This window comes from Salmo trutta, chromosome 5 (genome assembly GCF_901001165.1).
Source record: "Salmo trutta chromosome 5, fSalTru1.1, whole genome shotgun sequence".
In the NCBI taxonomy this organism is placed as follows: Eukaryota; Metazoa; Chordata; class Actinopteri; order Salmoniformes; family Salmonidae; genus Salmo; species Salmo trutta.
The window spans coordinates 15,697,939-15,721,840 of record NC_042961.1 but is presented as its reverse complement, the minus strand read 5'-3'; the positions used below and the strand labels follow the sequence as shown (position 1 = coordinate 15,721,840).

Genomic DNA, 23,902 nt, shown 5'->3' with positions numbered 1-23,902 from the left:
GTCAGCAGATGGGGCTTTATCCTTATAATTTCTGTCCATGGTGATTAAATGTAACAATTGGGTCTTTGATTCGACTCCCTAACGAATTACCTGTAAAAGGTCAACTCTGACTGTAAATCTTATTCTATAATATGTTGTCATCTTGAATAAAAGCCATTAAGTTGTCTTCAACATGTCATGTCAATTTAACCCCCGCTCCAATTAGTATATGAAACTATAATTTACTGCTTGCAGCGTTTATCTTGGGATATTTCCTGTCATTAACATTTTTATCAATGTCTAATTTGGCTCATTAATAAACAGTAGACGTAGTCACAAAATACAAAATATATATGTATATCCGGAGAATATTCGGAATGACGATATTTTGTCAATGTTCAGTTTGGAAAGCAGCAATATAACTAATCTGTAGCTGCGATAGTAGTTGGACCCCGCCCATAATTCCCACTGAAATATACTGACTGGGGAGCGGAGGCTCCAAACCATATATAAAGCAGCAGTCCCATCCTCTGCCACATACAGATCTGTTTCACCAACCACTGTTTCAGTGGGCAGAGAAATATCATCCTGCTCAGATATTATTCTATGCACAACGTGGGGCCATTTGACGTTTTTGAAGGATAACGATTGACCACTTTTTTTCCTGAATATGTAGTTGGTAAAGCTGAGTTTTTGGATGCTGGAAAACAAAGAGGGAGTAGAACTACAGTTCTGTTTAAGGAGTATTTTGTCTTTTACCTGGTTATTTATTTTTGTATCAACTTTTTTGATCAACAAAAATATCTAACATTGAGATTATTTGTTTGTTAGATTGTTCATATGACATTATTTTCCCCAGTGGGCAAAAATGAAGGCTACTTCATCCTTGGATGCTTCATTAACAAATGTGTGAAAATAGTGGATCGGTTGTGGCTCTTCGAACAAGGACTCTTATACAGACACACGCTTCATCCTTATGGGTTGTGATAACTTGACCAACAGCAACGGGACTTTGCCTGCTAGGCACCCTTACACTGTGCAGACTTCTGTGCCTCTGACAATACTGGTGGGTATCCTTATTCTACTCACAGTGTTCGGCAATGTCCTAGTGGTCATCGCTGTGTTCACCAGCCGGGCCCTAAGAGCCCCTCAGAACTTGTTTTTAGTGTCCTTAGCATGTGCAGACATTTTAGTGGCCACTCTGGTAATGCCCTTTTCTCTGGCTAATGAACTGATGGGATATTGGTACTTTGGTCAAGTGTGGTGTGAGATCTACCTGGCCCTGGATGTTCTGTTCTGCACCTCGTCCATCACACATCTGTGTGCCATAAGTCTGGACAGATACTGGTCGGTCACTCAAGCCATTGAGTACAACTCGAAAAGGACACCACGCAGGATCAAATGTATAGTGTTATTCGTGTGGGTGCTGGCTGCCATTATATCATTCCCACCTCTCATTTCGATGGAGAAGGAAGGAGCCAAAAAGGAGGGTCCCACATGTAAGATCAATGAGGAGAAGTGGTACATCATATTCTCCAGCACCGCCTCATTCTTCGCCCCATGTGTGATCATGATTTTGGTGTACGTTCGAATTTACCAGGTTGCCAAGAAGAGAACCAGGGCCCCTCCGGGTGAGAGGAGAAGAGAAAACGATAATCCAGATAAAAGTCAGTATGGCTTAGTTCAGCAGGACCCTTTGGAGACAGGGAACAAAGGAGGGAGAGATGGAGTGGAGGAGGACGAGGAGGTCAATGGACTAAATGTGGAGGAAGAGTGCTCCTCGTCTGATGGGAACGAGAACCAGTGCTCCATCAAAATGAAGCGGAGCAAGGAAAAGACCAAAGTGTGTCAGGTGAAACTAGGAGAACCGTCCACTAAAGGTGATGATGCACAGCAGTATGTGAAAGTGAGCCGGTGGAAAGGAAGGCAGAACAGAGAGAAGCGCTTCACATTTGTTCTGGCTGTGGTCATGGGAGTGTTTGTCATCTGCTGGTTCCCCTTCTTTTTCACGTACACACTCACCGCTATATGTGACTCCTGCTGTGTCCCTGAGACATTGTTCAATTTCTTCTTCTGGTTCGGATACTGCAATAGCTCGCTGAATCCAGTCATATACACTATATTCAACAATGACTTCAGGAGGTCTTTCAAAAAGATCCTTTGCAAAAGGGATCGACGAGGGCTATGAATAAGCTTTTTTTGGACTAGCTACTATTTCCTGTCTGAATACAGATTTCATTTTTTACAAGTTGGAGTCATGTACAGTCTCTTATGGAAAGAAAATGTACCTATTGGGAAAAACTTCCCAACTTCCTAAAACGTTCCATATTCAGTTCTGTCCCACTGGGCACACACTGATTGAATCAATGTTGTTTCAACATAATTTCAATGAAATTACGTAGAACCAATTTGGAATATACGTTAAATTGACGTTTGTGCCCAGTGGGGTGCTGCAAGCAAACTGTGATCAATTTGTAATGCACCTGTTACTAATCCCACTACAACCATTTAGATGTATTTGACTTTGAAACTAATGAATGCCATGTTGTTTAGTACTTCATGCATGTTGTGAGGGAGCTGGCTAATATCTCCATGGATCTTGCTTAATAAAAATACAATTAAAAAAAGTATGTTTTTATTGTCACATACACCGGTTGGGATGCAGTGAAATGTGTTGTTTTACAGGATCAGCCATAGTAGTATGGTGACCCTGGAGCAAAATATTTTTCACCCAGTAGGCTCAGGTATTCAAACCAGCAACCTTTCAGTTACTGGCCCAACACTCTAACCACTAAGCTAACTGCTGCCCATAATGTAATGCTAAATGTTAATATCTAGGCTATAATTCGTTCATGTATAATGTCAGGGAGCATATGCATGTCTTATGAATAAACATATTTAAACATGTCTTCCCTGAATATTACAGTATTCCCTGAATATTACAGTAAGTTATATAAGCATACATGCATTTGGGGTACCAATTGAGTTTGAGGGGTATAATTTTTGTACATTATGTAAATGTTCCAGAAAACCAATACTATAACTCTACGCTCTAAACATGTTCATTGTATTCTACCTACGGAATAAGGACAATGTTTCAACCTTCATGTACCATATTGCACAGACCCAGAGGAGATAACAGAAAGACATCCCTGTTTTCCCACATGGCAAGACAGACTGAATCATCCTACTGCAGACATCCCTACCAGTATAATTTGATTATTTCTGTCTTTATCAGTAGCGAGAGGAAACACCATGCCAGAATCTGATTTTATGGTGCATGCTAAATACAGTATATTATTTATATGATATTTCACTCACATCCTGCAAATTGGCAGGATGAACACAAAAGAAGAAAAGGTTATCATTTTTTTTCAGTAAAATATATCAGTACATTAAAGGAAAAGTCCACCCCAAAATATATTTTGGTATTTGTTTCATTAGCCCATTGTTGACAGTCTCAAAATGTTTTGCTTGTCACCGATCAAGTTTTGAAGATAACTTTCAAAATACATAATTTTTTTGCATCATATGATAGTGCATTTTGCAACATATGGGGATGATTTTTATATTTTGAAAGTTGAATATCTTGAAAACTTGATTGCTGACTATTTTGGGACTATGTCAACAATGGACTAATGAAACAAATACCAAAATATAGTTTTTGGGTGGAATTTTCCTTTAATTGATGGGTGTTGGATTTTTGCCATCAGAGAGAAGTAAATTATGTTAGTGATGCACACATGAGTCACTGCAACCCCTGTTGATGATCCATAACAAAACAAACTATATAATCATAATATGTATAGACAGGTTAGCTGACAAAGTCACGAAATGATGCATGCTGCAATGGAGCTCAAGGCTGTGTGTGGTTATAATTCTGGATGGCCAGATAGCTAGCAACAATGACATGAAGCTGTCATGTGGGGAATCGTATGTGGCTCATTTCAGCTAATTTTATCTTGTTCTTGATACCATGTCTTGTTTTGAGGTGTTTGACTGATGTCATATCTATGCTAATGCTAATATTGCAAAAAATTTGCGAGCCAACTAACCAACATCTGTAACGATGTATTTGAGAGACAAGAGGTGCTTATTGTGTAAATGTATTTATGTTTTCAATAAACATTGGAGACAATATATAGTCTACATGTTGTCAACAATCTAAGCCAACCTTGTCTGTTTTGTCCCATAGTTGTGCACACATCGGTTTTGTTGCTAAACAACCAACCTGTCTATGCAGTTGTCTTCACTTCCTTCTCTCTGGGGCCTTGCATTTGCTTTAACACCACCATTTCAGATAGCTTGAATTAATCGAAATAGAAGAATTCTATTGCCTTATCAATGTGACTGAAAGAAAAACGGTTTTCCATTCTATATACCGTGCATTCGGAAAGTATTCAGACCCCTTGACTTTTCCAACATTTTGTTACGTTAAAGCCTTATTCTAAAATGTATTAAATCATTTTTTCCCTCATCAATCTACACACAAAACCCCATGACAAAGCGAAAACCGTTTTTTTGAAAATGTGTGTATATATATATATATATATATATAAGAAATACCTTATTTACATAAGTATTCAGACCTTTTGTTATGAAACACGAAATTGAGCTCAGGTGCATCCTGTTTCCATTGATAATCCTTGAGATGTTTCTATAACTTGATTGGAGTCCACCTGTGTTAAATTCAAGTGATTGGACATTATTTGGAAAGGCAAAACACCTGTCCATATAAGGTCCCACAGTTGACAGTGCATGTCAGAGCAAAAACCAAGCCGTGAGGTTGAAGGAATTGTCCGTAGAGCTCCTAGATAGGATTGTGTCGAGGCACAGCTCTGGGGAAGGGTACCAAAACATGTCTGCCACATTGAAGGTCCCCAAGAACACAGTGACCTCCACCATTCTTAAATGGAAGAAGTTTGGAACCACCAAGGCTCTTCCTAGAGCTGGCCACCTTGCCAAACTGAGCAAGGAGAAGGAGAAGGGCCAAGGAGAAGGGCCTTGGTCAGGGAGGTGACCAAGAACCCGATGGTCACTCTGACAGAGCTCCAGAGTTCCTCTGTGGAGATGGGAGAACCTTCCAGAAGGACAACCATCTCTGCAGCACTACACCAATCAGGCTTTTATGGTAGAGTGGCCAGGCGGAAGCCACTCCTCAGTAAAAGGCACATGACAGCCCGCTTGGAATTTGCCAAAAGGCACCTAAAGGACTCTCAGACCATGAGAAACAAGATCGAACTCTTTGGCCTGAATGCCAAGCATCACGTCTGGAGGAAACCTGGCACCATCCTTACGGTGAAGCATGGTGGTGGCAACATCATGGTGTGTGGATGTTTTTCAGCGGCAGGGACTGGGAGACTAGTCAGGATTGAGGGAAAGATGAACAGGGCAAAGTACAGAGAGATTCTTGATGAAAACCGGATGCAGAGCGCTCAGGATCTCAGACTGGGGCAAAGTTTCACCTTCCAACAGGACAATGACCCTAAGCACACAGCCAAGACAACTCAGGAGTGGCTTCGGCACAAGTCTCTGAATGTCCTTGAGTGGCCCAGCCAGAGCTCGGACTTGAACCTGATCGAACATCTCTGGAGAGACCTGAAAATAGCTGTGCAGAGACCCTCCTCATCCAACCTGACAGAGTTTGAGAGGATCTGCAGAGAAGAATGGGAGAAACTCCTCAAATACAGGTGTGCCAAGCTTGTAGCGCCATACCCAAGAAGTCTCGAGGCTGTAATCGCTGCCAAAGGTGCTTCAACAAAGTACTGAAAAAAGGGCCTGAATACTTACGTAAATGTGATATTTCAGTTTTTTATTTTGAACAAATTTGCAAGAATTTCTAAAGACCTGTTTTTGCTTTGTCATTATGGGGTATTGTGTGTAGACTGAGGATTTTTATTTATTTAATCAATTTTAGAATAAGGCTAACGTATCAAAATGTAGAAAAAGTAAAGGAGTCTGAATACTTTCCGAATTCGCTGTAGTTAGTAATTGTTCTGTTTATGTTATCACATAAGTAAGGATTATGCAACATGCTGTGGAACTGTCCTTTAATTCATCACGCGCCGAATTCTGTGTTATGTCCTTCCTTAGCTCATCAGGCTAATTGGACTAGAAATGGTCTCCATAAGGAATAAACCTTTGAATAAAAGCTTATTTGAGAATGACATATTATGAACATGAGCAGGGGAATATAGCACTGAAATCAATACAAAATGGCAGAGAATCTAGAACATGAACATTACATTAAGCCCTATTCAGGAGGGCAATTGGAACATGATAAGTGTATTCCGAGGAGCCAAGATCTCCTTGTGTTTCATCATCTGCTCACAATTGGGTGATGAAACTTTTGATCAAAACAAATTGCATTGCCTTCAAAGAGCCCCCTCCTCTCCAAACTACCAGTGAGAACAAGGCAATCAAATGAGAGGGAAATTATGCCTACAAGGTCATGGCTGGCACAACAATATTGAACACAGAACAGTTCAGCGCTCAAGAAATGATAACGCTACAGTTTGAGATATCATTACATCCTTCCCCCAAGTCAAACAAGAAACATACCAAGAGCCACATTTTATTGGTTATTGTTATAGGCCCTGCACACACATTATGGTGCATGTAATTTCACTGTGAGGTTATATTCACAGCCTTATTTATGGTTGCCTCCGTGCCAGACAGTTTCTTTGATTAGCATGCTCTTTTCTTCTGTGGAAATGTTAGAGGCTACCCAATTGTTTCCCTTTGAAACAAGTTTGCACTCGTTCTTCAAGTCTTATGCAACAGAATGATGGTGGCATTCTTATTATCATTTGAAATATTAGTTATTTCATTTTACTGTTGTTATAAAACATTTTCATATCTGTATTTGCCAGTGAGGAAGGCACACAGTAAAATACACACCATTTGGTATTCTCATAACTCATCTCCAAAAGTCCTTTCTCATTCCAGTTGATGGAATATGTCTCAGTTGCAGAAGTTCTGCTGTTTAACATTCCTGTGCTACACATACTTGGGGTTAGCCATGTTGCCAGTCTTAAAATACAACAACTATTACTCACCACAGATGGTAAATTATAGATCCATCTTTGATGGATTCCCACGAACCATCTGACAGCGCAATCGAAAAGTATTCAGAACTTTTTCCACATTTTGTTATGTTACAGCCTTATTCTAAAATGGATTGAATACACATTTTTTTCTCACCAATCTACACACAATACCCCATAATGACAAAGAGAAAACCGGTTTTTAGAAATGTTGACAGGATTGTGTCGAGGTACAGATCTGGGGAAGGGTACCAAAAAATGTCTGCAGCATTGAAGGTTCCCAAGAACACAGTGGCCTCCATCATTCTTAAATGGAAGAAGTTTGGAACCACCAAGACTCCTCCTAGAGCTGGCCGCCCGGCCAAACTGAGCAATCGGGGGAGAAGGGCTTTGGTCAGGGAGGTGACTAGTCAGGATCGAGGGAAAGATGAATGGAGCAAAGTACAGAGAGATCCTTAATGAAAACCTGCTCCAGAGCGCTCAGGACCTCAGATTGGGGCAAAGGTTCACCTTCCAACAGGACAATAACCCTTAGCACACAGCCAAGACAGTGCAGGAGTGGCTTCGGACAAGTCTCTGAATGTCCTTGTTTACCTAGCTCTTATCAATATTTTAGCCTCTTATCAATTTGTAAATTACAATATATGGAGCATGCCTGGTGTTATTTCTATGGGAAAAAATAAAGTAGATGTTGTTCCACTTGGAACCGCTAGGTTGCCCGAACTTATTCATAATTTCATCACGCATAAAGGTGGTGGAATTATGAGGGAATTAAGTCAAGGTCAAAATACGGTGTATCTGTAGACACACCTCTGCCACACCTTGATTTCTTTGATATCTACCCCAAACGAATAGCAGGTGAAAATAGAATGCTATTCTCATGCTTAAGTTCAAGGTCAGAATACACCTAGGGAGAAAAGTGCATAAAAAGGGAATTACGTTCCATTTCCCTGCGCTTAACTCAGGTCGGAATGACCCCCTTGGTAAATAAGCAACAAGCTCTCACAGTCTCACTGCAGAATCAGATGTTCATGTTGGAGCTAGGAACACAAGCATTTCTCTAACACCCGCAATAACATCTGCTAAATATGTGTATGTGACCAATAAAATATGATTAGATTTGATTCACGTTCTCTGTGTTTTTGTTGCGCCTGCTGCTCTGTATATTCCATTTCTCCAAAAGTCAAATTTTTTAAAGTTAATAAGGGTTAAGTTTAGGCAAACATTCTGAATGGTTAAGTTAATCTTGCTTCTCATGGTCAACATAAAACAACAGTGTCCACGACTGGGATCAAACACACAACCTTCTGATCCAGAGTCATGAGATTACACTTATCCACAACGCCCTAGCAAAACCCAACCCTACTTGATGGCAATAGCGCTCACTGTTGCCCTAGTGTCTGGTTTTGAACTAATTTCCCAACGTCCTCAGGACATGGAAATATGTCCAATTTCGACGTCAATTTAGAGCAACTTGGCTGAAATAAGGACATTTGCAGTGTGGTGACCTCATTATGTCACATCCTGCTGAGAGTCTGAAACCAGCCTGTCCTGTTGGGATGGACAGAGGGATAATGGTGCTGTGTTATCTCCATGGTAACTACAGACAAAGGCTCTCTGCCAGAAACATATCCTTATGCCTGTTGTTATGGAATAAAACACAAAGATGTAAACATTTTGCTGGCTACGGTACCTCGCTATATAAAGTTGAATTACATTACGGATAACATAGAAAATAGCATTAGTCAGTTGCAGCTGTCACCAGGAGTCACATAGTATAATAGATTGATTTAATAGAAGTCTTGCTGCGTATTTGAGTCTCTACTTGGGACAGCATGGTTTCATATGGTTTCCAATGTTCTTTGAGAATAAGTGGTTGGAGCATTGAATTCAGTTTTCCAGAATTCAAATATTGTGAGTGCGTGCAAAGGGTTGGCAGTAACTGATTACATGCAAAATCCAAGGAAGCTAAAGTGGCAGATATAAATGTACACTACCGTTCAAAAGTTTGGGGTCACTTAGAAATGTCCTTGTTTTTGAAAGAAAAGCACATTTTTTGTCCATTAAAATAACATCAAATTGATCAGAAATACAGTGTAGACATTGTTAATGTTGTAAATGACTATTGTAGCTGGAAACGGCTAATTTTTAATGGAATATCTACATGAGCATACAGAGGCCCATTATCAGCAACCATCACTCCTGTGTTCCAATGGCACATTGTGTTAGCTAATCCAAGTTTATCATTTTAAAAGGCTAATTGATCATTAGAAAACCCTTTTGCAATTATGTTAGCACAGCTGAAAACGGTTGTACTGATTAAAGAAGCAATTAAACTGGCCTATTTTAGACTTGTTGTGTATCTGGAGCATCATCATTTGTGGGTTCGATTACAGGCTCAAAATGGCCAGAGAACTTTCTTTTGAAACTCGTCAGTCTATTCTTGTTCTGAGAAATGAAGACTATTCCATGCCAAAAAAATTCCAAGAAACTGAAGATCTCGTACAACGCTGTGAACTACTCCCTTCACAGAACAGCGCAAACTGGCTCTAACCAGAATAGAAAGAGGAGTGGGAGGCCCAACTGAGCAAGACGAGACACTCTACGAGTGGGTTCTCAAACTAGACACTCTAACTTTCAGAAGAAAGTTTTTTGTTTCTGGCCATTTTGAGCCTGTAATCAAACCCACAAATGCTGATGCTCCAGATACTCAAGAAGTCTAAAGAAGGCCAGTTTTATTGCTTCTTTAATTTGTTTTAATTTTTTTTATTTCACCTTTATTTAACCAAGTAGGCTAGTTGAGAACAAGTTCTCATTTGCAACTGCGACCTGGCCAAGATAAAGCATAGCAAATCGACACATACAACAACACAGAGTTCACATGGAATAAACAAAACATACAGTCAATAATACAGTAGAAAAAAGAAAACAAAAAGTCTATATACAGTGAGTGCAAATGAGGTAAGATAAGGGAGTTAAGGCAATAAATAGGTCATGGTGGCGAAGTAATTACAATATCGCAATTGAACACTGGAATGGTATATGTGCAGAATATGAATGTGCAAGTAGAGATACTGGGGTGCAAAGGAGCAAGATAAATAAATAAATACAGTTAGGGGATGAGGTAGATAGATGGGCTGTTTACAGATGGGCTATGTACAGGTGCAGTGATCTGTGAGCTGCTCTGACAGCTGGTGCTTAAAGCTAGTGAGGGAGATATGAGTCTCCAGCTTCAGTGATTTTTGCAGTTCGTTCCAGTCATTGGCAGCAGAGAACTGGAAGGAAAGGCGACAAAAGGAGGAATTGGCTTTGGGGGTGACCAGTGAGATATACCTGCTGGAGCGCGTGCTACGAGTGGGTGATGCTATGGTGACCAGTGAGCTGAGATAAGGCGGGGCTTTACCTAGCAGAGACTTGTAGATAACCTGTAGCCAGTGGGTTTGGCGACGAGTATGAAGCGAGGGGCAACCAACGAGAGCGTACAGGTCGCAGTGGTGGGTAGTAAATGGGGCTTTGGTGACAAAACGGATGGAACTGTGATAGACTGCATCCAATTTGTTGAGTAGAGTGTTGGAGGCTATTTTATAGATGACATCGCCGAAGTCGAGGATCGGTAGGATGGTCAGTTTTATTGTAAGGCGTCTAGGTGTAGCAGGTAAGGCGGAATCAGGGGCAGGACACAGAGATGAGTAATTCACGTAACTTTACTCAAAACAACAAATATTCCAAGAAGGAAAATATTCAAGCTCACAAATACAGACCAACTTACAATGAGCAAACACGCACAAAACCATGGGGGAACCAGAGGGTTAAATAAGGAACACATAATTATGGGAATGGAAACCAGGTGTGTACAATGAAGACAAAACAAATGGAAAATTAAAAGTGGATCGGTGGTGGCTAGAAAACCGGTGACGTCGACCGCCGAACGAACAAGGAGAGGGACCAACTTCGGCGGAAGTCGTGACAGTACCCCCCCCCCCCCCCCCCCCCCCAGCCAGAACCGGCTGATAACCTAGTACGCACTGGAAGGGAGATAGGTTAGTGGCGGAGTGAGTTTTGGGCCATCTCTGCCCACTCCCCCGGCCGGTCATGGCAATAGGACCGCAGAAACCTACCCACATCCTGGTTAACTCTTTCTACCTGCCCGTTACTCTCGGGGTGAAAACCTGAGGTGAGGCTGACCGAGACCCCCAGACGTTCCATGAACGCCCTCCAGACCCTGGACGTGAACTGGGGACCCCGATCAGAAACTATGTCCTCAGGCACCTCGTAGTGCCGGAAGACGTGGGTCAGCAGGGCCTCCGCATTCTGTAGGGCCGTAGGGAGACCGGGCAAAGGAAGGAGATGGCAGGACTTAGAAAACCGATCCGCAACGACCAGGATCGTGGTGTTTCCCTGTGATGGAGGAAGATCCGTCAAGAAATCCACCAACAGGTGTGACCACGGCCGTTGTGGAATGGGTAGGGATTGTAATTTCCCTCTGGGCAGGTGTCTAGGTGCCTTGCACTGGGCGCACACCGAGCAGAAGGAAACATAAACCCTCACGTCCTTAGCCAAGGTGGACCACCAGTACTTCCCACTAAGACAGCGCACTGTACGACCGATGCCAGGATGACCAGAGGAGGGTGATGTGTGGGCCCAATAGATCAAACGGTCGCGGACAGCAGACAGAACGTACAGACGCTCAGCTGGACACTGGGTGGGAGTGGGCTCTGTACGTAACGCCCGCTCGATGTCCGCGTCCAGCTCCCATACCATCGGTGCCACCAGGCAAGAAGCCGGAAGTATGGGAGTGGGATCCATGGGCCGCTCCACTGTGTCATACATCTGGGACACTGCGTCTGCCTTAGCATTGTGGGAACCTGGTCTGTAGGATAGGGTGAAAACAAAACGGGTGAAAAACATGGCCCACCTTGCCTGGCGAGGGTTCAGTCTCCTCGCCGCCCGGATCTACTCCAGATTGCGGTCGTCAGTCCAGATGAGAAAAGGGTGTTTAGCCCCCTCAAGCCAATGCCTCCACGCCTTCAAAGCCTTGACGACAACCAACAGCCAACAGCTCCCGGTCCCCCTCATCATGGTTTCGCTCCACCGAGCTGAGCTTCTTCGAAAAGAAGGCACAGGGGTGGAGCGCTGAGACAGCACAGCTCCTATCCCAGCCTCGAACACGTCCAACTCCGCTATGAATGCCAAGGAGGGATCCGGATGAGCCAGCACGGGAGCCGAGGTAAACATAGCCCTCAGGTGACCAAAAGTCCTGTCCGCCTCAGCTGACCACTGCAGTCGCACTGGTCCCCCCTTCAGCAGTGAGGTAATGGGAGCCGTTACCTGGCCAAAGCCCCGGATAAACCTCCGGTAGTAGTTGGCAAACCCTAAGAACCGCTGCACCTCCTTTACCGTGGTTGGAGTCGGCCAATTACGCACGGCTGCAATGCGGTCACTTTCCATCTCCACCCCTGACATGGAAATGCGGTACCCTAGGAAGGAGATGGACTGTTTGAAGAACAGACATTTCTCAGCCTTGACGTACAGGTCATGCTCCAACAGTCGACCAAGCACCTTGCGCACCAGGGACACATGCTCGGCGCATGTAGCGGAGTATATCAGAATGTCGTCAATATACACCACTACACCCTGCCTGTGCAGGTCCCGGAAAATCTTGTCTACAAATGCCTGGAAGACTGATGGAGCATTCATCAACCCGTGCGGCATGACGAGGTACTCATAGTGCCCAGAGGTGGTACTAAATGCCGTCTTCCACTCATCCCCCTCCCGGATACGCACCAGATTGTAAGCGCTCCTGAGATCCAATTTTGTGAAGAAGCGCGCCCCGTGCATTGACTCGATCGCACTGGCTATGAGAGGCCGCCGGTAGCTGTACCTCACAGTGATCTGATTGATACCTCGATAGTCAATACACGGGCGCAGACCTCCATCCTTCTTTTTCACAAAAAATAAACTCGAGGAGGCAGATTAAGTGGAAGGCCGAATGTATCCCTGCCCCAGAGATTCGGAGAGATATGTTTCCATAGCCGCCGTCTCCTCCTGTGACAGAGGATACACGTGACTCCTGGAAAGTGCTGCATCTACCAGGAGATTTATCGCACAATCACCCCGTCGATGGGGTGGTAGTTGAGTCGCATTCTTCTTACAGAAAGCGAGAGCCAAATCGGCATATTCTGAGGGGATGTGCATGATGGAGACCTGGTCTGGACTCTCCACCGTAGTCGCATTGATGGAAACACCTACACACCTCCCCGAGCACTTTCGTGACCATCCCTTGAGAGCCCTCTGTTGCCACGAAATAGTGGGGTCATGATAGGCCAACCAGGGTCGGCCCAGCACCACGGGAAATGCAGGAGAATCAATAAGGAAGAAACTGATTCTCTCCTCATGACCCTCCTGTATAAACATGCATAGTGGAGCGGTGGCCTCCCTAATCAGCCCTGACCCTAATGGTCGACTATCTAAGGCGTGCACAGGGAAGGGCATATCAACAGGAACAATGGGGATCCCTAAACTATGGGCAAATGAAGGGTCAATAAAGTTCCCAGCTGCGCCTGAATCTACTAGCGCCTTAAGCTGGGAATGCAGGGAAAACTCAGGAAATTCTATAAACACAAACATGTGAGCAACAGGGGGCTCTGGGTGAGTCTGGTGCCTACTCACCTGGGGTGATACGACTGTGCCCTGCCTGCTGCCTCGACTCCCTGAGGAACCCCCCCAGCACCAACCAGCAGTGTGCCCTCTGCGGCCACAGATGGTGCAGGGAATGGCCCCCCCTCCGGTCACCCTAAGAGCAGCACCTCCTAGCTCCATGGGTGTCGGAGCGGAGGTGCTGGGGGATGGTACTGATGGACCCCGATCTGGATGTCTGCGGGTGGCCAGCAGGTTATAAAGCCGGATGGACAGGTCCACCAGCTGGTCGAAGGTAAGGGTGGTGTCCCTGCAGGCCAGCTCCCGACGGACGTCCTCGCACAGACTGCACCGGTAATGGTTGATCAGGGCCCTGTCATTCCATCCCACGCCGGCGGCCAGGGTTCAGAAGTCCAAAGCAAAGTCCTGTGTGCTCCTTGTCCCCTGCCTTAGGTGAAACAAGCGTTCCCCCGACGCTCTACCCTCAGGCGGATGGTCAAAAACCGCCCGGAAGCAGGGGTGAAATTCTCATAGTGGTCCAACGCTGCATCGCCCTCTCCCCATACGGCGTTGGCCCACTCCAGAGCCTTCCCGGATAGACAGGAGACAAGGGTGGACACTCTCTCGCGTCCCGAAGGAGCCGGGTGGATGGTCGCCAGGTAGAGCTCCAGCTGGAGTAGGAACCCCTGGCACCCGGCAGCGGTCCCATCATATTCCCTCTGGAGCACGAGCCGGATCCCACTGGGACCAGGTGAAGGAGGGGTGGACAGCGGTGTGGGTTGTTGTGATGATGATGGGGGCGCTGGAAAACCTCCTCTCTCCCATCGCTCCATTGTTTGCAGCACGCGATCCATGGCTGTGCCGAGACTATGCAACATTGTCGCATGCTGCTGGACGCGCTCCTCTACAAACAAAGGAGGGCTTTGTGCACCTGCTGACTCCATTTTCTAGTGCGTGCTTCTGTAAGGTGTAGCAGGTAAGGCGGAGTCAGGCGCAGGACACAGAGATGAGTAATTCACGTAACTTTACTAAAAACAAAAAATATTCTAAAAAGGAAAATATTCAAGCTCACAAATACAGACCAACTTACAACGAACAAACACGCACAAAACCGTGGGGGAACCAGAGGGTTAAATAAAGAACACATAATTATGGGAATGGAATCTAGGTGTGTACAATGAAGACAAAACAAATGGAAAATGAAAAATAGATCGGTGGCGGCTAGAAAACCGGTGACGTCGACCGCCGAACGCCGCCTGAACAAGGAGAGGGACCAACTTCGGCGGAAGTTGTGACATTTACGAGGGTATGTTTGGCAGCATGAGTGAAGGATGCTTTGTTGCGATAAAGGAAGCCGATTCTAGATTTAATTTTGGATTGGAGATGCTTAATGTGAGTCTGGAAGGAGAGTTTACAGTCTAACCAGACACCTAGCTATTTGTAGTTGTCCACGTATTCAAAGTCAGAGCCATCCAGAGTAGTGATGCTGGATGGGCGGGCAGGTGCGGGCAGTGATCGATTGAATAGCATGAATTTAGTTTTACTTGCATTTAAGAGCAGTTGGAGGCCACGGAAGGAGAGTTGTATGGCATTGAAGCTCGTCTGGAGGTTAGTTAACGCAATGTCCAAAGAGGGGCCAGAAGTATGCAAAATACTGTTGTCTGCGTAGAGGTGGATCAGAGAATCACCAGCAGCAAGCGCGACATCATTGATGTATACAGAGAAGAGAGTCGGCCTGAGAATTGAACCCTGTGGCACCCCCATAGAGACTGCCAGAGGTCCGGACAACAGGCCCTCCGATTTGACATACTGAACTCTATCAGAGAAGTAGTTGGTAAACCAGGCGAGGCAATCATTTGAGAAACCAAGGCTGTTGAGTCTGCCAATAAGAATGTGGTGATAGACAGAGTTGAAAGCCTTGGCCAGGTCGATGAATACGGCTGCACAGTAATGTCTCTTATCGATGGCAGTTATGATATCGTTTAGGACCTTGAGCATGGCTGAGGTGCACCCATGACCAGCTCTGAATCCAGATTGCATAGGTAGGTACGGTGGGATTCCAAATGGTCGGTAATCTGTTTGTTAACTTGGCTTTCAAAGACCTTAGAAAGACAGGGTAGGATAGATATAGGTCTGTAGCAGTTTGGGTCTAGAGTGTCACCCCTTTGAAGAGGGGGATGACCGCGGCAGCTTTCCAATCTTTGGGAATCTCAGACGATACGAAAGAGAGGTTGAACAGGCTAGTAATAGGGGTTGCAACAATTTCGGCAGATAATTTTAGAAAGAGAGGGTCCAGATTGTCTAGCCCGGCTGATTTGTAGGGGTCCAGATTTTGCAGCTTTTTCAGAACATCAGCTATCTGGATTTGGGTGAAGGAGAAATGGTGGTGGCTTGGGCGGGTTGCTGTGGAGGGTGCTGGGCAGTTGACCGGGGTAGGGGTAGCCAGGTGGAAAGCATGGCCAGCTGTAGAGAAATGCTTATTGAAATTCTCAATTATAGTGGATTTATTGGTGGTAACAGTGTTTCCTAGCCTCAGAGCAGTGGGCAGCTGGGAGGAGGTGCTCTTATTCTCCATGGACTTTACAGTGTCCCAGAACGTTTTTGAGTTTGTACTACAGGATGCACATTTCTGTTTGAAAAAGCTAGCCTTAGCTTTCCTAACTGCCTGTGTATATTTGTTCCTATCTTCCCTGAGAAGTTGCATATCACGAGGGCTATTCGATGCTAATGCAGAACGCCACAGGATGTTTTTGTGCTGGTCAAGGGCAGACAGGTCTGGAGTGAACCAAGGACTATATCTATTCCTAGTTCTATATTTTTTGAATGGGGCATGCTTATTTAAGATGGTGAGGAAGGCACTTGTAAAGAATAACCATGCATCCTCTACTGACGGGATGAGGTCAATGTCATTCCAGGATACCCCGGCCAGGTCAATTATAAAGGCCTGCTCGCAGAAGTGTTTTAGGGACCGTTTGACAGTGATGAGGGGTGGTCATTTGATCGCAGACCCATTACGGATGCAGGCAATGAGGCAGTGATCGCTGAGATCTTGATTGAAACAGCAGAGGTGTATTTGGAGGGCGAGTTAGTTAGGATGATATCTATGAGGGTGACCGTGTTTACGGATTTGGGGTCGTACCTGGTAGGTTCATTGATAATTTGTGTGAGATTGAGGGCATCAAGCTTAGATTGTAGGATGACCGGGGTGTTAAGCATGTCCCAGTTTAGGTCACCTAGCTCAGAAGATAGATGGGGGGCAATCAATTCACATATGGTGTCGAGGGCACAGCTGGGGGCAGAGGGTGGTCTATAGCAAGCGGCAACAGTGAGAGACTTGTTTCTGGAAAGGTGAATTTTTAGAAGTAGAAGCTCGAATTGTTTGGGTACAGACCTGGATAGTAAGACAGAACTCTGTAGGCTATCTCTGCAGTAGGTTGCAACACCGCCCCCATTGGCAGTTCTATCTTGGCGGAAAATGTTATAGTTAGGGATGGAGATTTCAGGGTTTTTGGTGGTTTTCCTAAGCCAGGATTCAGACACGGCTAAGACATCCGGGTTGGCAGAGTGTGCTAAAGCAGTGAGTAAAACAAACTTAGGGAGTAGGCTTCTAATGTTAACATGCATGAAACCAAGGCTTTTACGGTTACAGAAGTCAACAAATGAGAGCACCTGGGGAGTGGGAGTGGAACTAGTCACTGCAGGACCTGGATTAACCTCTACATCACCAGAGGAACAGAGGAGAAGTAGGATAAGGGTACGGCTAAAGGCTATACGAACTGGCCGTCTAGCACGTTCGGAACAGAGAGTAAAAGGAGCAGGTTTCTGGGCACGATAGCATAGATTCAAGGCATAGTGTACAGACAAAGGTAAGGTAGGATGTGAGTACATTGGAGGTAAACCTAGGCATTGAGTGATGATGAGAGAGATATAGTCTCTAGAGACGTTTAAACCAGGTGATGTCATCACATATGTAGGAGGTGGAACAACATGGTTGTTTAAGGCATATTGAGCAGGGCTAGAGGCTCTACAGTGAAATAAGACAGTAATCACCAACCAGGACAGTAATGGACATAATCAGCACAACCGTTTTCAGCTGTGCTAACATATTTGCAAAATGGTTTTCTAATGATCAGTTAGCCTTTTAAAATGATAAACTTGGATTAGCTAACACAACGTGCCATTGGAACACAGGAGTGATGGTTGCTGATAATAGGCCTCTGTACGCCTATGTAGATATTCCATTAAAAAAATCAGCTGTTTCCAGCTACAATAGTCATTTACATTAACATTAACAATGTCTACACTGTAATTCTGATCAATTTGATGTTATTTTAATGGACAAAAAAATGCGCTTTTCTTTCAAAAACAAGGACATTTCTAAGTGACCCCAAACTTTTGAACGGTAGTGTATGTAGGTATAACTGACAGTGGCTAGCGATAGTTGCTAATATTTAACATGATCTAAAAATACAGTGAAATGGCTGGGCATATAATTAAAACATTCTAGAAATCATAAATCAACTCGGTAATTTTGGCGCTATACTGTCATTTGCGCATGGCTACAGAAGCCTATAGTTAGTCTCCAACTTCACTGGAAAATGTTATATGTTGATATGCTTTTGTTTGCAGCCGTATTACTGGTTTCCCATTTGTCTCCAGCGATCAAAAGGTAAAATATATCTAAAATAATTGTCCTTTATATTTACAATCCCCTTCTCCAAGCATCTTACTCATTTACCTAGTTCTTATCAACAGCTCAGCCTCTTATCAATTTGTAAATTACAGTGCATGGAGAATGTTATTTGTATCTGACAAAAAAAAGTAGGTGTTTCACTTGGAGACGACAGGTTGCCCGACCTTATTCATTGTTTCATCGCGCATAAAGGTGGTTACATGTAATCAGATTAAAACAAAAAAACAGTAACTGTAATCAGTTATGATATCAACAAAAATATTGTAATCAGGTTACAGATACTTTTGGGAGTAAAGCAAGATACAATATTGGAAAAGTTATAGCTAGCTCACTGAGATTATCTTGATTTTGCACATGTCTTGCATATATTTTCATTCTTCAATTTTCCATACCTACATTTCCCTTAAATTAAAACAGAATCTGTGATAGCTGGGGACTTGGGTAGAGTTTGGGGTATTATGATGAATATGAAAAATATGTTAAATCAAGACAATTATCCCACATAGTAGAGCGAGGGTCTTAGTTGGACTGACAGGTCATGGATGACTGACTTTCTCTCCATCATAGAATATTAAATATTAAAGATAGTGATAGGTGCACCCATTGGTATTCAAGGAACATGTTTCCAGAGGTTCCTACTTCACCACTGCCAAATGAAAATGATGTGTCATAACTTGAGGCAATTACAGGTAAACAAAAACAGAACACCGCTCTCTTTGGAGAGATTCCTTGTGCCTACAAATCTGAGTGTGATGGTTAATCACACCATCGTCCTCTGTTGTGGGTGTTCATGTGTGCCGTTGTTGTTTATCATTTTAAAAGACCATATATTTGCACCTAGTTGACAGACTTTTCTACCCTCTTGCTGATAAATTCTCAGGCTCTTGTGTCTACCAAGAGGTTTAATCACGAGATATGTAACAATGGAAACAACTTGAAGTCCTTCAGTGCTAAAGCCATGCAGCACTTGACAGAGCTATTGGATGGATATGTGTAGTATTTTATCATGCTGTCAGAGAGCACCTGTCTAAATGAGAGAATATCTGGATGTCTGGACAATCCAATGGCACTTGCAGCTGCTAACAGAAGCAGAAAGACCATTGAGGAGGGATTTATGGCACATAGCACTGTAATATACAGCGAGTGGAATGGTAATTGACAACATACTGAGGGGTAATTTGTGATCCAGCACTGCTGACTGATGACTAGAGAGATAAAGTACAGCAATGATGCTGCTGGGTAGAGGTAGCCAGTGGAACCAGGCACACGGGAAGGTGGATAGAACAGGGGAGGAGAGGAGAGCAGAGCAGAGGAAAAGGCCACACTGGAATTGAAGTAGATCGATAGTGTAGACAAGGTGAGGCGGCAAAAAGAGAATTATGGCGTTCAGGGTGGGAGATTAGCCAGAGCAGGGTTTGGCATCAATGTACTGTAGAATTTGTTACAGAGAGAAACGAGAGCTGCAAGTGGATGCAGGGGAGAGCATCTTTACTTCTGATTCATGTGATGAGTTATGAAAAACCATTCCATTAGTAAGAAGAACTATGAGCAGAGACACACTCTTTGGCAGTTTTATTTGAATAGAGTGTACACTATTAGAAAAAAAGGTGCTTAGCTGTTCCACTAGAGATTCTGGGTTCGAGTCCAAGCTCTCGTAGCTGGCCGCGACCAGGAGACCCATGGGGCGGCGCACAATTGGCCCAGCGTCGTCTGGGTTAGGGGAGGGTTTGGCCGGCAGGGATGTCGTTGTCCCATCGCGCACTAGCGACTCCAGTGGCGTGCCGGGTGCAGTGCACGCTGACACGGTCGCCAGGTGCACGGTGTTTCCTCCGACACATTGGTGCGGCTGGCTTCCAGGTTGGATGGGCATTGTATCAAGAAGCAGTGCGGATTGGTTGGGTTGTGTTTCGGAGGACGCATGGCTCTCGACCTTCGCCTCTCCCGTAAAGTTGCAGCGATGAGACAAGACTGTAAATACCAATTGGATACCACGAAATTGGGGAGATAAAGGGGTAAAAAAAAGGTGCTATCTAGAACCAAATAGGGTTCTTCGGCTATCCCCATAGGAGAACCCTTTGAAGAATGGAACCAAAAATGGTTCTTCAATGGGGACAGCCAAAGAACCTTTTTTTCTAAGAGTGTTGAACAGACTGGAAATGTTCAAGGGCTTGACATCTTACATCTCTGTAAACAATATGCCCCCTCTCTCTCTCTCTCTCTCTCTCTCTCTCTCTCTCTCTCTCTCTCTCTCTCGGGGTCAGAGAAGTTCACTCAAAGGATCCATTAGTGTATTTTAGTTGTTTACATTTATATGGTGGGAGGACTTTATGTGTCAATGCACTCAAAATACAATCTGTGGCAGAGTGTCTCCAGAAAATCCTGGTACCTCATTTGTCTGGAAAGTAGTAACCTCTAGTGAGGCAAACTTAAAGAACTTCTCATAGGAATGTTTGATTTACGAATACCACATTGAATCCTGGCCAATCATTACACAGTAGGGGTTTCAGAGACAAATCAGAGAAAGTAATCCAAACTGATGATCCAAACCATCTAGCAGTCATACACCATTTGATAAAGTCTTGATGTGTGAGATAGTAGGTTTAATGCTGATATACAGTAGCTATGTTTTAACTACATGAATATGAAGATGCGTTCTAATCAGGTGAATATCGATATACATTTAAGCACGTAAAAATGGGTATGGCTTTGTTCTATACAGTGAATAATCTTTGACTGCTTGGAGATATCTGATCCTGGTTTGATGTCCCATAGTCCTGATCTTTTCATCTTTAAGTAATGAAGCACCTGGCTTAGTGTACAGATGTAATCACTTTAAAAAATGCTCACACATTTTTACTCTTAGCACCTGAAAAAGGTATTCTGTATTTTGTTTTCACGATGGTAAAATTGAACACCATATGAGATGTTCTTTGTGAAAGTGTTGTGTAGTGTTTGAATAATTTATCAAACTTTCAAAGCAATAGGCCTAAATAAATAAAAATCAAACTTTGCTATTTGATACAGTCTGTAAAACACAGACAGTCTGAGTGTACTCTACAGAAGCTCTCCCGGCTGTCCCATAGAAACTGAAATCTCATTTGTTGATTGGTGTGTTATCCTTTGTTAAATCCACATCCTCTATGCTCTGTGAGTTTCCCATGGGGCTCATGAAACCTCAGACAAGCACGTTTTGCATTTTCTGATGAGCAAAGCAAAGAAAGAAACCAAAGGAATTTGTTCATCCAAGCGATCACTCTCTCTCATTATCTTTCTCATGGAAGAGAGATCTCATGCTTGTTAAAAGGCAGCCGTTTTATAACATCCCAATAAGAGTGGTCTCAATGGCCACAAGACAGTACACTAGCATCACTTTCTGAGAATAACCAGGGGTTTAATCTAATAGAAAACACTGCTTAGTAGAGCTGAGTTACTGCAAGACAAGTTAGTAATCTCTTTTTAGCCCGATCAAACAGTAGGGAGGCAGATTAATGAGATGAATGAGCACTCCAATTGGACAGACTATACTTGGCAGCTCATTTGCTGGGGCGGCAGGTAGCCTAGTGGTTAGAGCGTTGGGCCAGTAACCGAAAGGTTGCTGGATCGAATTCCTGAGCTGACAAGTTAAAAATCTGTTGTTCTGTCCCTGAAAAAGGAAGTTAACCCACTGTTCCCTAGTAGGCTGTCATTGTAAATAAGGGAATGCCAAGATACAAACATTAAGTTATTCAACAACTTGCTGTGCTATTACAGTGGCGGAATAATACGTTGGCCAACCTCTGAAAATAGAAACTCTGTAATCAATGAGGTAGAGGTGTAGAAAATGTACCATATATAATCCTATGTTGTATCTGGTAAATCTCAAGAATATTGGCAATGCACTGTACAAGGGCAAGAAAAACACAATCAATTACCTTGGCAAAGATAGGGTACTGTTTGGCAATAGCGGGGTACGGTTGCTGTATATCCTACACAAGGAAAAATATTGCAATATCCCCAACACAATATAGCCTAGCTGACTTCATGCTAAGAAAAAACTGAAATGAATAAATCTATGTGCCCATGTTCACTTATCTACAAATGTCCACTCAAAGATCAGAAATAAGAAAAAAGCTAGACCAACTTCTTCAATTGTCTTTTGAGAGATGGTCCATAGAAGAGAATGATATTCATTAACATTATTTTGTATTTATTCAATAAATTGTCCCAACTCTGCTCAGTATATACACAAACGTTTATCGGCTTACACCATCATCAGGGTGTATTTCAAAAATAACTTAACCCACTTAGATTTGATTTTTGATCCCCTTTTTCATGATATCCAATTACAAGCTTGTCTCATCACTGCAACTCCCTAACGGGCTCAGGAGAGGCCAATGTCAAGTCATGCGTCCTCCGAAACATGACCTGCCAAACCACGTTTCTTAACACCTGCCTGCTTAACCAATGTGTCAGAGGAAACACTGCTCAACTGACAGCCTGCAGGCGCCCCGCCCGCCACAAGGAGTCACTAGAACACGATGAGACAAGTATAGTCCCCCCGGCCAAACCCTCCCCTAATGACGCTGGGCCAATTGTGAGCGGCCCTATGGGACTCCCGGTCACGGCTGGCTGTGACACAGCCTGGGATCAAACCCGGGTCTGTAGTGACGCCTCAAGCATTGCGATGCAGTGCCTTAGACCACTGCACCACTCAGGAGCCCACTTAGGCTTTTTAACAAGTCCCTGGACTTAGATTTTTTTATGCCAATTAGCACCTATTTGTGGTTAGAATTTTTCCTTTTGCTTTTCTAGTAGGGCCTAGCTATTCCCCTCCAAGAGCACCTGTGGTTGTTTTTGAATACCTGAAGCGGTCATGTTACTTCTTTTTCTTCTGCTCAGTATATGCTGATGATAATCCACCTCTCTTCTCATGGTTTTCATATCCATACTGTATGTTCAATTAACTTTCCAAGCAATTGCTTGTAGTTATGATAGAAGCTACTCTTTGTTGTTTGGTTATGTGCACTTTACCATCTCAGTATTCCTGGCATGTGCTCTGACACTTTGTGCCTTGGTTTCATACTTTTTCTCATTCTTACAGGTGCTCCTCCCTCAACCTGCTCACTATTGTATTTGACCCTCTCTCCCTACTGCGTGAAACCCCCTCCGGCTCTGACTACACCAGCAATGTTTCAGACAGCACAGTCGAATTTTCCAGAATCACTGTGACTTAATGTGGCTTATATAGAAGGGTGAAATAGGGAGAAGCAAACTTGACAGTGATGTGAAAGCAGTGGGAACTACTGCCATATGCAGCTTATAAAGCATACTTTTACCAGCCTTGGTGTCACAGCCATAAATTGCGACCATGTTCGAGAACCTTAGAGTGGGAGATAAATCATTGATGGAAATCCAGAGTAAAAACTGTATGTGTGTGAAAGTGTAGCAATGACGATAGTGCTACAGTGCTATCATAACTGGGAATAAAAACAAAAATCAGCGTTAAAATTATGCTAAATCAAAGAGGTTATAGGTTAAAAGGTAATACTTGTTTGATCATGCCTGTAAC

General features: G+C 43.8%; 1 protein-coding gene across 1 annotated transcript; it reads left to right on the top strand.

The window, feature by feature from the left end:
• Positions 1–6: 6 nt before the first annotated feature.
• Positions 7–2,604, top strand: LOC115193729 (alpha-2A adrenergic receptor-like). Its single transcript, XM_029752684.1, has one exon. It carries the CDS (start codon positions 956–958, stop codon positions 2,165–2,167), a length of 1,212 nt encoding a protein of 403 aa, XP_029608544.1. The 5' UTR covers positions 7–955; the 3' UTR covers positions 2,168–2,604.
• Positions 2,605–23,902: the final 21,298 nt, after the last annotated feature.

Bases quoted from the DNA above. Each gene is read 5' to 3' on its own strand.
- LOC115193729 (XM_029752684.1), top strand. From the start codon at position 956: ATGGGTTGTGATAACTTGACCAACAGCAACGGGACTTTGCCTGCTAGG.